The sequence below is a fragment of the Triticum urartu genome, chromosome 4 (genome assembly GCF_003073215.2).
Source record: "Triticum urartu cultivar G1812 chromosome 4, Tu2.1, whole genome shotgun sequence".
Classification (NCBI taxonomy): Eukaryota; Viridiplantae; Streptophyta; class Magnoliopsida; order Poales; family Poaceae; genus Triticum; species Triticum urartu.
The window spans coordinates 180,184,243-180,198,147 of record NC_053025.1 but is presented as its reverse complement, the minus strand read 5'-3'; the positions used below and the strand labels follow the sequence as shown (position 1 = coordinate 180,198,147).

Here is a 13,905-nt window from a genome sequence, read left to right as displayed (position 1 = left end):
TAATATACAACCCCCAACTTCAAAACCGTCTAATCTGCAACCTCTAACTCTTAAAAAAAAATGCAGGATTTATTATGTTTTAAGAGTTGGAAGTTACAGATTAGACAGTTTTGGAGTCTTCAGTTTATGCAGGATTCATTATGTTTTGATACTTCACTGTGGATGTTGGGCACCAGAAATAAATTTGCATTTTTTTCCTTTTGTCCAAGAAATCACACATTTAGTAACCTACATGTTTGTTGAGCTGATAAATATCCAGAACGGAAAAGAATTCTATGAGACCAGATCTCACGTGAGTAAATAAGTCCTGTGCATAAACAAGTTTGGGCATTTCATGGAAATCTGCGTGCATATAATTTTTTGGAAAAAAAATATTCATACACCCGGGGCACTGGTTTCCAAGAGCCAAAAGGCTGTGTGCATGATCTTTTCTGTGTCTTATTCCTCTGGTCTCTGGTTTTCGAGTCTTTGCCAATATTTCTTTTTTGGAAAACGAGAATTCTTCGTCCGGACTTGCCGACATTTAGATGATCAAGTGGATGAGATCATTCCAGCAGTCTTGCGATGGATCTGCACGTCTCATATTATTGTGGACTGAAGAATAGTCTAGTCGTCTCTCTCACAAATGATGGTACATACACATTCCTATGGACGTGGTGAAGAAGTCGAAGTAGCTGGATCGAGGACGATGAGTGATGACAGCGACACTTGTGGGCGTGTTTGTAACATTTTTGTGCCTGACGAACTAACTGCACAATCCTGCTCCTCCTCCTCCTCTTCTTCTTCTTCTTCTTCTTCTTCTTCTTCTTCTTCTTCTTCTTAAATGATGAAAATGAAAGTCTTTTGTCTTGTTGAAAAAACGAAACGCTTTCTTGCAAAAAAGGAAAAAGGAAAAAAAAGGAAGCGCTTACTGAACCTCCAGAAGTTGAGCAGGAACCCTGATTGGTTTTGTCGTGCATGAATAGACAGCACATCAAGTCTCCATTCAGCTAACTAGGCAAGAAGAAAACACGGTTCTGCTGCCATGACTGCTGGGTGCATGAAGCAGCTCCTCTCCTCTCCTGCTACAAGAATCGCTCCATGAACATAAACGAGGTAAGGTGCACTGCAAATTTCTGAAGAAAATACACGAGGCCAAGGATCTCCAGCTAGAAGAAGAAGAAGACAACCATTTCGGTGAGTTTCACCTTTCTCATCGATCGATCGGTGGCCTCCTTAAGCGCATGCAGCGTGCTTTCGATGGACATTTCCAAGGACATGATTGAACATAAACTTATTCTTGCTTAATTGATTGGCAGACCTCATGCCTAAACAAATACTGTATAATCACGCCACAAGGTTTTCCAAAGAAAGAAGAAACCTTATCGAAAAAAGAAAGAAAGAAAGAAAGAAGAAACAGCAGTGCAAGAAAGAAATTACACTGATCTGCAGGATGCATCTGAGCATGCATCTAACAAGATAATTACACCCTGTCCCTGCTGCACGTACGGTGCGATGCTCACATGGAGTGGTTTATGAGGCCATGCACCACAAGGAGCCCCATGATGAGCGAGTGGTCCACGTTGGGCTCCACCACCAGCGTCAGCACGTCCTCGCCCAGGGACACCCCCGTCGCCGTCAGCTTCCTCTTCACCTCCGCCACCGCCAGCCCGGTGGCGTCGTCCACGATCCACGAGGCGCGCGCCGCCTGCTGCCGCCGCCTGCCGCCGTCCATCTTGTAGCGCACCGCGTGGCCGTCGCTCCTGAACTCGCAGCGCGGGCCGCGGCCCCACTTGTTGCTTACCACCGTGAACCACGGCGCACTCTGGTCGGGCTCCTCCCACCCGCCGCACCTGTACCCCTCCCACCTCCGGAACTTCTTGAGGACCTGGAGCACCACGCTCCCCGTGATGTCCATGAGGCACACGTCCACGGAGCGGTGGGAGCCGTAGTTGTCGACGCGGTAGACGATGCGGCCGCGGGAGTCGAAGACCGTGCAGCCGCTCCCGTTGAGCACCAGCGACTTCATCCAGATGGTGAACACCTCCCTCTGCTGGCTCCTGTGCTCTTCCCCTTCCCCTTGGTCTTTGACGACTTGGCCTTCGCCGGCCGCCGCCGCAGCCGGAGGAGCACCGGCGGCCGGCGTGTCTTGTAGGAGTAGCCGCTGCTGCGACGAACAGGAGGCCGAGGAGTGTACCTTGACCTTGGGCGTCCAGAGTTCAGCACCAAGGCACCACCTTGCGCCTCCCATGAGTCGCGCGCGCGCAGATTAACTCTTCCACTACTTGATTATGGCAAGTATGGGGGTTTCTGTAACTCTTCCACTACCTTCACCTTCCCTTGTGTAGTTGCGTGTGTATAAATATACACACACACACTCAGACCTCAGACGAGACCGGCTTTTCTACCACGGGAGGTACCGTGCATGCATAGCTGAGCTGTTTATGCTTTTATGGGAACCCTGCCACTTTGTCCACTATGATATTTCTTTTTACCTCCATGCTCTCATAATCATTTAGTGTTGTGTCAGAAATGTTACAGTTATTTTTTCAAAAAAAAAATGTTACAGTTACGTGCGTGATTATGGAACTTGCACAGTGCAAATATTCATCTATTCTCTCCTTCCACAAACACATGCTTTACACTATAAAGGTACTAATTAATTCAAATGTTTTATTATGTTTCAAAAAGAACAATCACACTATTTCACTGTGGTTCATTTGTTCGAAATTGTACCATAATGTTTCGTTCCGTGTCAATACACTTAATAGGGAAAGTAGTGGCTGAGCCTCAACTTAATAGGCATTCGTTCTCATGAATTTTTATTAGGTTTTATCGTGTTCTAGATTGCATCATTATGTTCATACAGTTTCATCATGTTTCAAAATACGAATTTAGAACTTGTGAAAATATATTTAGAAGTGGTCTTGTTTCAAAGTCCTAATCGCAAGGAAATCAAATATTTAAATGAATAATAAATTGGAATTGTGATTCAAAAAATAAAATATATTGAAGCTTGGAAATCATATGAAAATGTATGGATGGGTGAGGTACTATTGTGTCAGGGGGATATAGAACAGAGGTTGCTAGTGGTCAATGTATAACATAATTTAACCGAAAAAAGTTATGGCTTAATTTGTGACTCATTAAGGTATGGCTTAATTTGTGACTCATTAATGTGTGTGGACCAGCATGCATGGATCCATCTTCAAGAGAATGGACAGCTAAGCCATGCACAGGATCTCCCATGCATGGTAGAATCTCTTTTCTCAGGTCGCAAACTCCCTTTTACCGGTGTGAAGGTCAAGATCGGAGAGAGAGAGAGTTTAGCTTAAACGCATGGGGGATGGAGATAGGTAGTAGTAGTAGATGCGCGCGGAGGTCGTCAGCCGTACTCCACTTACCGCATTTGATTTATGTGATGCTTATCAAGTTGGCACACAATAGTAGCTGATGCGGAGACCTTTTCTGTAATCGCTTACTGCTAGTACGTACGTATGGCGGTCTTGTACCGCATTTAATAGATGGAGGACTGTCCATCCTACAATACGCTGATGATATTATCATTTTTATGGAGCATGATTTGGCAAAAGCAAGAAACATAAAGTTTGTGTTATGCTTATTTAAACAGTTGTCGGGGTTAAAGATTAACTTTCATAAAAGTGAATTGTTTTGCTTTGAAAGAGCTAAAGACGAATAAGAAGCTTACAAACAATTGTTCGGGTGCGAATTGGGGTCTTTTCCCTTCACGTATTTGGGTATATCAATTCACCATCGCAAGCTTTCCAACAAAGAATGGAAGTGCATTGATGATCGATCTGAAAAGAAACTAAGCTCCTGGAAGGGCAAACTTATGTCATACGGAGGCCGACTAATTCTCATTAATTCGGTATTGTTAGAAATAGTTTAAACCTGCTATTGTAATCTCATCTGTATCTATCTCTACTCCCTCTTTCTCTTGTATTCATCCTGGTCTTCTGTACGACAGTTGTATCCTAGCGATCGACTGCTTCTTGTACCTCACGGCATATTACACCTAGATCAATAAATACCCACGCAGCTCTTCTCCTGGAAAGTAGGAACGCTTCCAACTTACATGGTATACAGAGCCTATTCTCTTCCCGATCTAGCTACCAGAAGCAATCCCCATCGCCATGTCTTCCAGCTCGGCCCCGATCGTCCTCAACCTCGGACCTCCGCCAGCCGAAAAGCTTACCAAGGGGAGCTACCTCTTGTGGAAGGCCCAGGTCATGCCCAGCCTGCGAGGAGCGTAGGTCATGGGGCTCCTGGATGGAACCGACGCAGCGCCCCCAGCCACGGTGGAGCAACATAAGTCGGACAAGACCATGGAAGTGGTACCCAATCCACTTTATGGGTCATGGCTATCAAAGGACCAGCAGGTCCTCAGCTACCTGATGAACTCCCTCTCCAAGGAAGTCCTGGCGCAGTTCGTCGGTAAGGAAAACACCTATGATCTGTGGACCGGGATTACCACTCTGTTTGCATCGCAGTCTCAGTCCCGCATCACGAACTTGATGATCGCCGTCACCACAACGAAGAAGGGCACTATGTCCAGTACCGCCTACATCTCCAAGATGAAGAGCCTCGGGGATGAACTCGCGGCGGCAGGGCGTCCCGTCTCCGATCCAGAGATGGTGGACTATGTACTCGCTGGATTAGATCGTGACTACGACCCTGTAGTGGAGGCCATTGGCGCTGTCAAGACCTCCATCAACGCTGACGAGCTCTTCACTCAGATCACCGCCTTCAACCAGCGCATGGAGATGCTGGGAGATGGAGGTGAGGCCGACTTCAACACCTCGGCCAATCTGGCGTACAGGGGTCGTGGCCAGTACAGGCCCAGGGGTCGTGCTCGCGGAACCAGGGGGCGCGGGCGAGGAAGGCACTCTCCGTCTGCCCCAAACAACAGCAACAGGGGGGCTCGAGGTGGGCGTCCTCAACAACAACAACAGCAACGCCCACCGCACCGGGACTATCCCGAGTGTCAAATCTGTCTCAAGCATCACCGAGGAGGTGCTCGTGCATGCTGGGATCGATACGAAGATGATGAGTATGAGGAGAAGGAGGCAAATGCCGTAACCGAGTCCTATGACATTGATACGAACTGGTATGCGGATACCGGAGCAAAAAATCACATCACGGATGAGCTCGACAAGTTGACAATCAGAGACAAGTACCGAGGACATGATCAAGTTCACACTGCAAGTGGTTCTGGTATGGATATTACTCATGTTGGTAGTTCAATTGTCAAAACCCCCGTGAAAAACTTTCATCTAAACAGAATTCTCTATGTGCCCGAAACATAAAAAAAATCTTCTTTTTGTTCATAGATTTACCCTTGATAATCGTGTTCTCATTGAATTTTATCGTTATTTCTTTTTGGTTAAGGACTTGGACACGAGGAGGGTTCTTCTTAGAGGCAAGTGCGTGGGAGGTCTCTACCCAATCATATCGTCATCATCATCATCAAATAAACATGCTTTAGTTGCTGTCAAGCCTTCTTCAGCAAAGTGGCACAGTAGATTAGGTCATCCTTCATCAGTTATTGTTAAGCTCGTTCTTAGTAAGAATAAACTTCCCCACTCTCATGAGTCCAACGTTGAGTCAATTTGTGATCCATGTCAACAAGCTAAAAGTCATCAGTTTCCATACACTATTTCTATCAGCAGTTCCACTGCATTACAACTTGTATTCTCAGATGTTTGGGGGCCAGCTCCTACCTCTGTTGGTAGACATTCCTATTAAGCTTCATTGATGATTATAGCAAATTTACTTGGATCTATCTTCTTAAGAAACGATCTGAAGTGTTTCAAGTTTTCAAGAATTTTCAGAATCTTGTTGAACGAAAACTAAACACTAAGATCATTGCCATGCAAACCGACTGGGGAGGTGAATACAAGAAGCTTAATCTCTTTTTTCAACAACTTGGTATCTCTCATCATGTTTCGTGTCCCCATGGACATCAACAGAACGGTTATACCGAGAGAAAACATCGCCATGTTGTTGAGGTAGGGTTAGCCCTGCTAGCAAATGCACCCATGCCATTGAAATTTTGGGATGAAGCTTTTTTGACTGCCACATATCTCATAAATTTGCTTCCTAGCAAAGTCATCAAATTCGAAACTCCCATCATACGTCTTTTTGGTACTACTCCTGATTATAAATCTCTCCGTGTGTTTAGTTGTGCTTGCTGGCCCAACCTTCGTCCATACAATACACGAAAACTTGTGTTTCGTTCCAAGAAGTGTGTATTCTTTGGATATAGTCCCATTCACAAAGGCGTTAAATGCTTAGATGTTTCCACCGGCAGGGTGTATATTTCTCGAGATGTTGTGTTCGATGAATCCGTATATCCTTTTGAGTCTCTTCATACCAACACCGGAGCACTTCTTAGGAAAGAAATTCTCCTCCTTCCATCCAATCTCCAAAACCTTGATCAAGGGGGCGACGATTGTACTAACCCAACTGATGATCGTACTAGTACTTCTCATGTGTAGGGTCATGCAGTAGACAGTGCAGCAAACGGTGCAGAAAATGATCAAATTTTTGAAGAAAATTGTGCTATATTTCATGTGGCGGAAGAAGATGTAGCCGGCGCGGAAGACGATGGAGATCTGGCGTCACCTGGAACTCATGTGCGCCAGGATTTATCGAATCGCGTGTGCCTCAGATCTTCCCAGGATCGCATGCCTGGCAGAGGCGTGTCGCGCCAGCCATCAGCCGCCACGTCACCGCATGCCACCCCGCGTCTCACACGCGGGCCTGCGACCGCGACTGAGCTGCCAGAAAGCGCGTCGCTAGGCGCGTCTGGTGCGGGATCTGAGTTGCATGCCCATGTGCGGGGCCCTCCACGGGATCTGCTATGGATATTGAAGTGAGTGCAGCCTCTCCTTCCGCCACACAGCAGACCACATAATCTGTTGTGCAAAGCAACTCCAGATTCTCTTCAAGATCCTCTGCGGGTGATTCATCTACACCACCTCTTGTACAGTGAATTCAACCACAACCAATTTCACGTGTTATGACTCGACTACAAAAAGGTATAAAAAAGCCAAAGATTAGAACTGATGACACTGTATGATATGGCATGTTGTGTGTTGCAGGAGAACCAACAAAATTAGAGGACGCACTGAAAGATTCAAAGTGGAAAAATGCAATGGATGAAGAATACATGGCACTTATGAGGAACAAGACACGGAATCTTGTACCGGAGCCAAGAGAGAAAAATATTATTGACTGTAAGTGGGTTTACAGAATCAAAAAGAAGTCAGATGGCTCAATTGACAGGTACACAGCATGGTTAGTTGCAAAAGGTTTCAAACAACGTTATGGTTTATATTATGAAGATACTTTCAATCCTGTTGTTAAAGCTGCAACCATTAGGCTTGTACTATCTATTGCTGTGTCTAGGGGGTGGAGCTTGAGACAGCTAGATGTTCAGAATGCGTTTTTACATGGTGTTTTGGAAGAGGAGGTTTACATGAGACAACCACCTGGGTATGCAGAAAAGAAGGCACCTCATTATGTGTGTAAACTTGATAAGTCACTTTATGGTTTGAAACAAGCACCAAGAGCATGGTACTCAAGGTTAAGCTCTCAATTAAGGCGCCTTGGTTTTACTGCATCTAAAGCTGACACATCGCTCTTTATTTATAACAAGGCAAACACAATTATTTTTGTGCTGGTATATGTTGATGATATTATAGTTGCAAGCTCTTCACAAAGTGCTACTAATGCTCTCTTGCATGATTTGAGTTCAGAATTTGCTTTGAAAGGTCTTGGTGATCTACACTTCTTCCTAGGCATTGAAGTAAAAAGGATTCAAGATGGTATAGTACTTAATCAAGAGAAATATGCTACTGAACTATTGGTTCGTATGGGGATGAAGGACTATAAGCCTTCTCCCACACCATTGTCTTCTTTAGAAAAACTTTCAGCCTTTGATGGAGAGCCACTTAAGGAAGAAGAAAGCACAAAGAATAGAAGTGCTGTGGGAGCCTTGCAGTACTTAACGTTGACAAGACCAGATATATCCTTTGCTGTCAACAAGGTTTGTCAGTATCTTCATGCACCTACCACTGTACATTGGACAACCGTTAAAAGAATTATACGGTATATAAAACACACTGTGAGCTTGGGCCTTCACTTCAGACGTTCTAATTCCACCCTTGTTAGTGCTTTCTCTGATGCTGACTGGGCAGGATGTAGTGATGACAGAAAGTCAACTGGAGGATTTTTAGTATTCTTTGGCTCTAATCTTATTTGTTGGATTGCTAGAAAACAAGCTACAGTGTCAAGGTCAAGTACTGAGGCTGAATACAAGTCATTGGCAAATGCTACTGCTGAGATCATTTGGTTGGAATCATTGCTTAGTGAACTGGGAATCGAGCAGCATCGTGTGTCATGTTTATGGTGTGATAATTTGGGAGCTACCTTTCTCTCTTCAAACCCACTTTTTCATGGCAGAACCAAACATATTGAAAATAGACTTTCACTTTGTGCGAGAAATAGTTGCAGAGAAGAAGTTGGACATACGGTTCATTCCTTCCAAAGATCAGGTAGCAGATGGGTTCACTAAAGCTCTTCCAAGCAAACCATTTGAATAATTCAAGAGAGATCTTAATGTAGGATAGTTGAGATTAAGGGAGGGTGTTAGAAATAATTTAAACCTGCTATTGTAATCTATCTGTATCTATCTCTACTCCCTCTTTCTCTCGTATTCATCCTAGTCTCTTGTACGATAGTTGTATCCTAGCGATCGACTGCTTCTTGTACCTCACGGCATATTACGCCCAGATCAATAAATACCCACGCGGCTCTCCTCCTAGAGAGTAGGAATGCTTCCAACTTACACTCACCAGTATGCCTATGTTTCTGCTATCCTTTTTTGAGGTACCAGTTGGAGTTCGGAAAAGACTAGATTTCTATCGATCGCGCTTCTTCTGGCAGAGTGATGAGTTAAAACGAAAGTACAGACTCGCGAAATGGGATATTATCTGTAGGCCAAAAGATCAAGGGGGCCTCGGCATAGAAAATTTAGAGGCGAAGAACAAATGTCTTCTCAGCAAGTGGCTGTACAAGCTATCTGTAGAGACTGATGCCACATGGGCCCAGATTCTGCGTAATAAGTACCTCCATTACAAGGATATTATTTGTAGGCCAAAAGATCAAGGGGGCCTTGTCGGTGTCAAAACCGGGCGATCTTGGGTAGGGGGTCCCGAACTGTGCGTCGAAGGATCGAAGGTAACAGGAGACAAGGGGGCACGATGTTTACCCAGGTTCAGGCCCTCTTAATGGAGGTAATACCCTACTTCCTGCTTGATTGACCTTGATGAATATAGGGGTTACAAGAGTTGATCTACCTCGAGATCGTAATCGCTAAACCCTAACTGTCTAGCCTATGAAAATTCTGATAGCCTCTACGGACCAAACCCTCCAGTTTATATAGACACAAGAGGAGCCTAGGGTTATACAGAGTCGGTTTACAGAGAAAGGAAACTACACATCCGGATGTCAAGCTTGCCATCCACGCAAAGGAGAGTCCCATCCGGACATGGGGGAAGGCCTCCTACCTTGTATCTTCACGGCCCACCAGTCTGGCCCATAGCTCGGACACTCGAGGACCCCTTAATCCAGGACTCCCTCAGTAGCCCCTGAACCAGTCTTCAATGGCGATGTATTCAGCACACATATTTGTCTTGGGCATTGCAAGGTGGGTTCCTCCTTCGAATAGCTTTAAAGTAGTCTTCTGAGTAAGGGAATTGTATCCGGCTCTGTATAATAGTTACAACCCTCAACCGCAAGGGCACAATACTTAATCAAGATAAGGCATGTCCACTGACAGCTTTTTCGGCGAAACGTTACGTCCGACCTTTTTATTAGTTTGAACCATTTTTTGGCCTCCCGCTTTCGCACTTCGAGGCGTAGCCTTTGTTGACACGTCTTGCCAAAGCAGAGATCGTGTCCCCTTATCGCGGGATTCTCATCAATACGAGTTTGGGTAATCCATCCATGTCGTTCGCACGACCCTTTGGGAATAGGTGAGTTTTAAGGCTAGTGGGGCGGGCGCTGGGTATTCACGGCCTATATAAGCGGATAAAGATCCCTCTTTTTTACCCCACGCCTTCTTCCTTCCTCAGCCTTCCCATCCTCGAGCTCCAGCGCCCAAGCTTCGATCTTCACCACCACCACCAACCTCTCCAGCCATTTCTGGATCCGGCTCTCAAGGCAAGTGGGTGGCCTCCTCCGTGACAGAGAAGGACATCAAGGAGCTCTGGGGGGCGGGGTGCCTGAGTGCGGACGTTGCACACAGGATGCCTGCCAAGAAGCAGGTCATCCCCACTTCGGAGCCCGGTGAAAGGGTGGTATTTATCCCCACTTCCTCCGCGGACTAGGGTTTCCACTTCACCCTTTTGTCCGCGGCCTCATGTTCTATTACGGGCTAGATTTCCACAATCTAGCCCCAAACTCCTTCCTCCACATCTCGGCGTCTATCATCGTGTGCGAGGCGCTCCTTCGCATCCCCCCCCCCCACTTCGGCCTATGGCTCAAAGTCTTCAACGTGAAGCTGAATGTGGTTGACGGGCAGCACACCGACTGTGGAGGTGCTATGGTGAGCAAGCTCCCCAATGTTACCTGGCCCAAAGGGGCCTTCGTGGAAACTGTCAAGATATGGCAGCAGGAGTGGTTCTACATCACCAAACCCCGCGACGCCAACTGGGCGGCCACTCCTGAGTTTAGATCCGGACCCCCGATGCGGCTCGCGTCGTGGAGCAACAAGGGTCTGGACTGGGGGTCGACCGACGAGGTGTTGACGCTGCAAAAGTGCATCAAAAACACTATAGAAAAGAACACCAGCCTCACTAACGTGATCCAGGTGATGCTATTCCGCCGGACCCTTCCCTGCCAGCGCCGGCCTCTCCACATGTGGGAGTTCAATCCGAAAGGGCCGCGGACCTTGCAGCGATTCTTCGGCACCACGCACGAAGAGATCTGGAAGCTGCTTTTCAAGGCCCAAAAGTCGTGGCCGGAGACGACCGACGACATCGGCCTTGACTACGCTCATCCGGCCACCCAGGTAAGTTTTTTAGTTTTCGAACATAACTCAGTTCACAAATCAAAGGGGTATGCTGAGACTTCCATCCTTTAATCAGGGCTGGACGAAGAAGGCGGAGCGGATCAAGTGTCTGACTCCGCTGCTCGAAAACCCATCTGATCCTCTGCTGACGAGGATGCTGGTCCCGATGCCGTACCAGGCGCCAGAGAAGAAGGCCAAGAAAAAGGGCAAGGAGTCCAAAGGTGGCCTCCGCCGTAAAGGTACTTCAGACGCTGTGTCCGGCAATACCGAAGCTCTCTCCTCCGACGAGGGAGATGAAGACGAAGAGGAGGAGGAAGAAGAAAATGGCGACCTTTGTAGACCCAGAGGCGGAGGCGTCCAAGAGGGGGAAGGTATCTGAAAGTGCGTTATATTGACTAGAGGGGGGTGAATAGGCGATTTTTATGAAAGTCTTCAAAACGTGGAAGTTATGAAGACAAACAGTAGAGATAAGCCTATCACTATGCAGCGGAAGTTAGATTACACTAGGCAAGCCATGGTCAAGTATTCAATAGAGTGAAAGCACAACGACAAGTAGTTGCAGTGTAATAAGGATCAGGTAGGAAGAAGTTATGAAGCCAAACAAATCATACAGTTTCGTTGTGAAGACAAAAGGTATAGCAAGCATGCACTGGCTTCACAATGAGTAACAGTAAGTAAAAAGAAGTGAAGATGAAACCAGTGACTCGACGAAGACAATGATGTGTTGGACCAGTTCCAGTTGCTGTGTCAACTGTACGTCTGGTTGGAGCGGCTAGGTATTTAAACCTTAGGACACACAGTCCCGGACACCCAGTCCTGAACACGCAGCTCAGGACACCAAGTCCTCAGCGTATTCTCCTTGAGCTAAGGTCACTTAGTCCTCGCCCAATCACTCTGGTAAGTCTTCAAGGTAGACTCCCAAACCTTCACAGACTTCGTTCACTGGCAATCCACAATGTCTCTTGGATGCTCTGAACGCGACGCCTAACCGTCTGGAGGATTCACAGTCCTCAAGTGTAATAAGTCTTCAGATCACACAGACAAGAAGACTTAAGTGATGCCCAATGTTCTCTGGCTCTGGGTGGTTAGGGCTTTTCTCCTCACTAGGAATTTTCTCTCAAAGGCTTCGAGGTGGGTTGCTCTCAAACGACAAAAGTCGTGCACTGAAATCTGAGCAACCAACCGATTATGGTTGTAGGGGGTGGGCTATTTATAGCCACTTGGCAACCCGACCTGATTTGTCCAAAATGACCTTGGGTCACTAAGGAACTGACACGTGTCTCAACGGTCAGATTTCAAACTCTCATGGCAACTTTACTTGGGCTACAAGCAAAGCTGACTTGTCCGGCTCTGGACAAGATTCGCTCTCATTGTCTTCACTCGAAGACATAGGTGTTTAGTTTGGGCATCACTTCAGTCATTCTAACTGGTTCTCCTGGACCCCACTTAATAATATGGTGGTTCCTATGACTCAACACAAAAGAAAAAGGAACTACGAAAGATCTAAGTCTTCGAGCTCCATAGGCTTCATAACGTGTCTTCTTTTGTCATAGTCTTCAATGTGAATATCTTCATATACCACCTTTGACTTCAATGTCTTCATACATTTTTAGGGGTCATCTCTGGTAGTAAAGCCGAATCAATGAGGGACTTCTACCTGTGTTATCCTGCAATTCTCACAAACACATTAGTCCCTCAACTAGGTTTGTCGTCAATACTCCAAAACCAACTAGGGGTGGCACTAGATGCACTTACAATCTCCCCCTTTTTGGTGATTGATGACAAACTAGTTGAAGTTTTCAACGAGGAATATAGTCTGTGAAATTGTAAAGGATAAGGAATTGTCTTCATAAGTTGCAAGGGCTCCCCCTGAAGATGTGCATATAAGTTAATTTGCTTTTGGAATGCAAATGCACATGGCAGGTTGTACTTGGAGATCCACTTCAGCTTATGATGACAATCCACTATGCATGTGAAAGTATATGAAGATAATGACATGCATAATGGAAAATGGACGTATGCAGAATGAGCTAAGTGCGGAATTTATCGTCGCACATGCGGAATTTATCTTCGCAAAACAGGGTGGCAAACAAGTAGCAGACGACCATCTGGTTTAAGTGTTACAACTCATAAGAACCAAATGAAGCAAAAACGAGAGTTGTAAGCACGAAGCAAAATATAGCAAAACATAAAGCACCCGCCCATATGGACCCGCTTGAAGACTATCAACCCATATGCTTCTCCCCCTTTTGTCAGCAAGGACCAAAAAGGTTGGAAGACATAGAGTGTCTACTCGTTTCCAGGAGCAGCAGGGTCGTTGGAGGTGTTTGGCGGTGCAGAAGAGCTTGGAGGTGCTGAAGCAGGTGGCGGTGATGTAGCATCGTCTTCTTCATCAATGATTCTGGCAGTGACTGTGGCAGCAGATGAAGAAAACTCAGAGTCTTCAAGTGACGGTGTGTTGCGCATCACAGCCCTTCTAGGAGGTGTGGTGTCAAACTTGAATCGCTCAGTGAAGCCATCCTCTTCAAGTTCAGCTTCAGTACACATCATTGATAGCCCTTTCCATGTACGACGATAGGTTTCATGAGTGACGAAAGCATTATTGGTGGCAAGATTTCGAAGACGATTAACATCCACCAAGAGGCTTTTCAGCTGTCGCTTTAGCCAGTCGTGATGCCTATCTTGCTTTTGATGAAGGGCCACAAGAAGCTCTCGGTCATTGAGAACACGAGCGCGCTTCTTGGGTCTTGAAGCAGGTGCACTATCAGTGGCTTCAGTTGAAGCAGGGTGTGGCGCACGTGTAGTGCCAGCCAAAGGATACACCCTGG

General features: G+C 46.3%; 1 protein-coding gene across 1 annotated transcript; it reads right to left on the bottom strand.

The window, feature by feature from the left end:
- Positions 1 to 1,261: 1,261 nt before the first annotated feature.
- Positions 1,262 to 2,402, bottom strand: LOC125551245 (protein LURP-one-related 11-like). The gene has a single exon (XM_048714401.1). It carries the CDS (start codon positions 2,228 to 2,230, stop codon positions 1,499 to 1,501), a length of 732 nt encoding a protein of 243 aa, XP_048570358.1. The 5' UTR covers positions 2,231 to 2,402; the 3' UTR covers positions 1,262 to 1,498.
- Between the last annotated feature and the right edge of the window lie 11,503 nt (positions 2,403 to 13,905).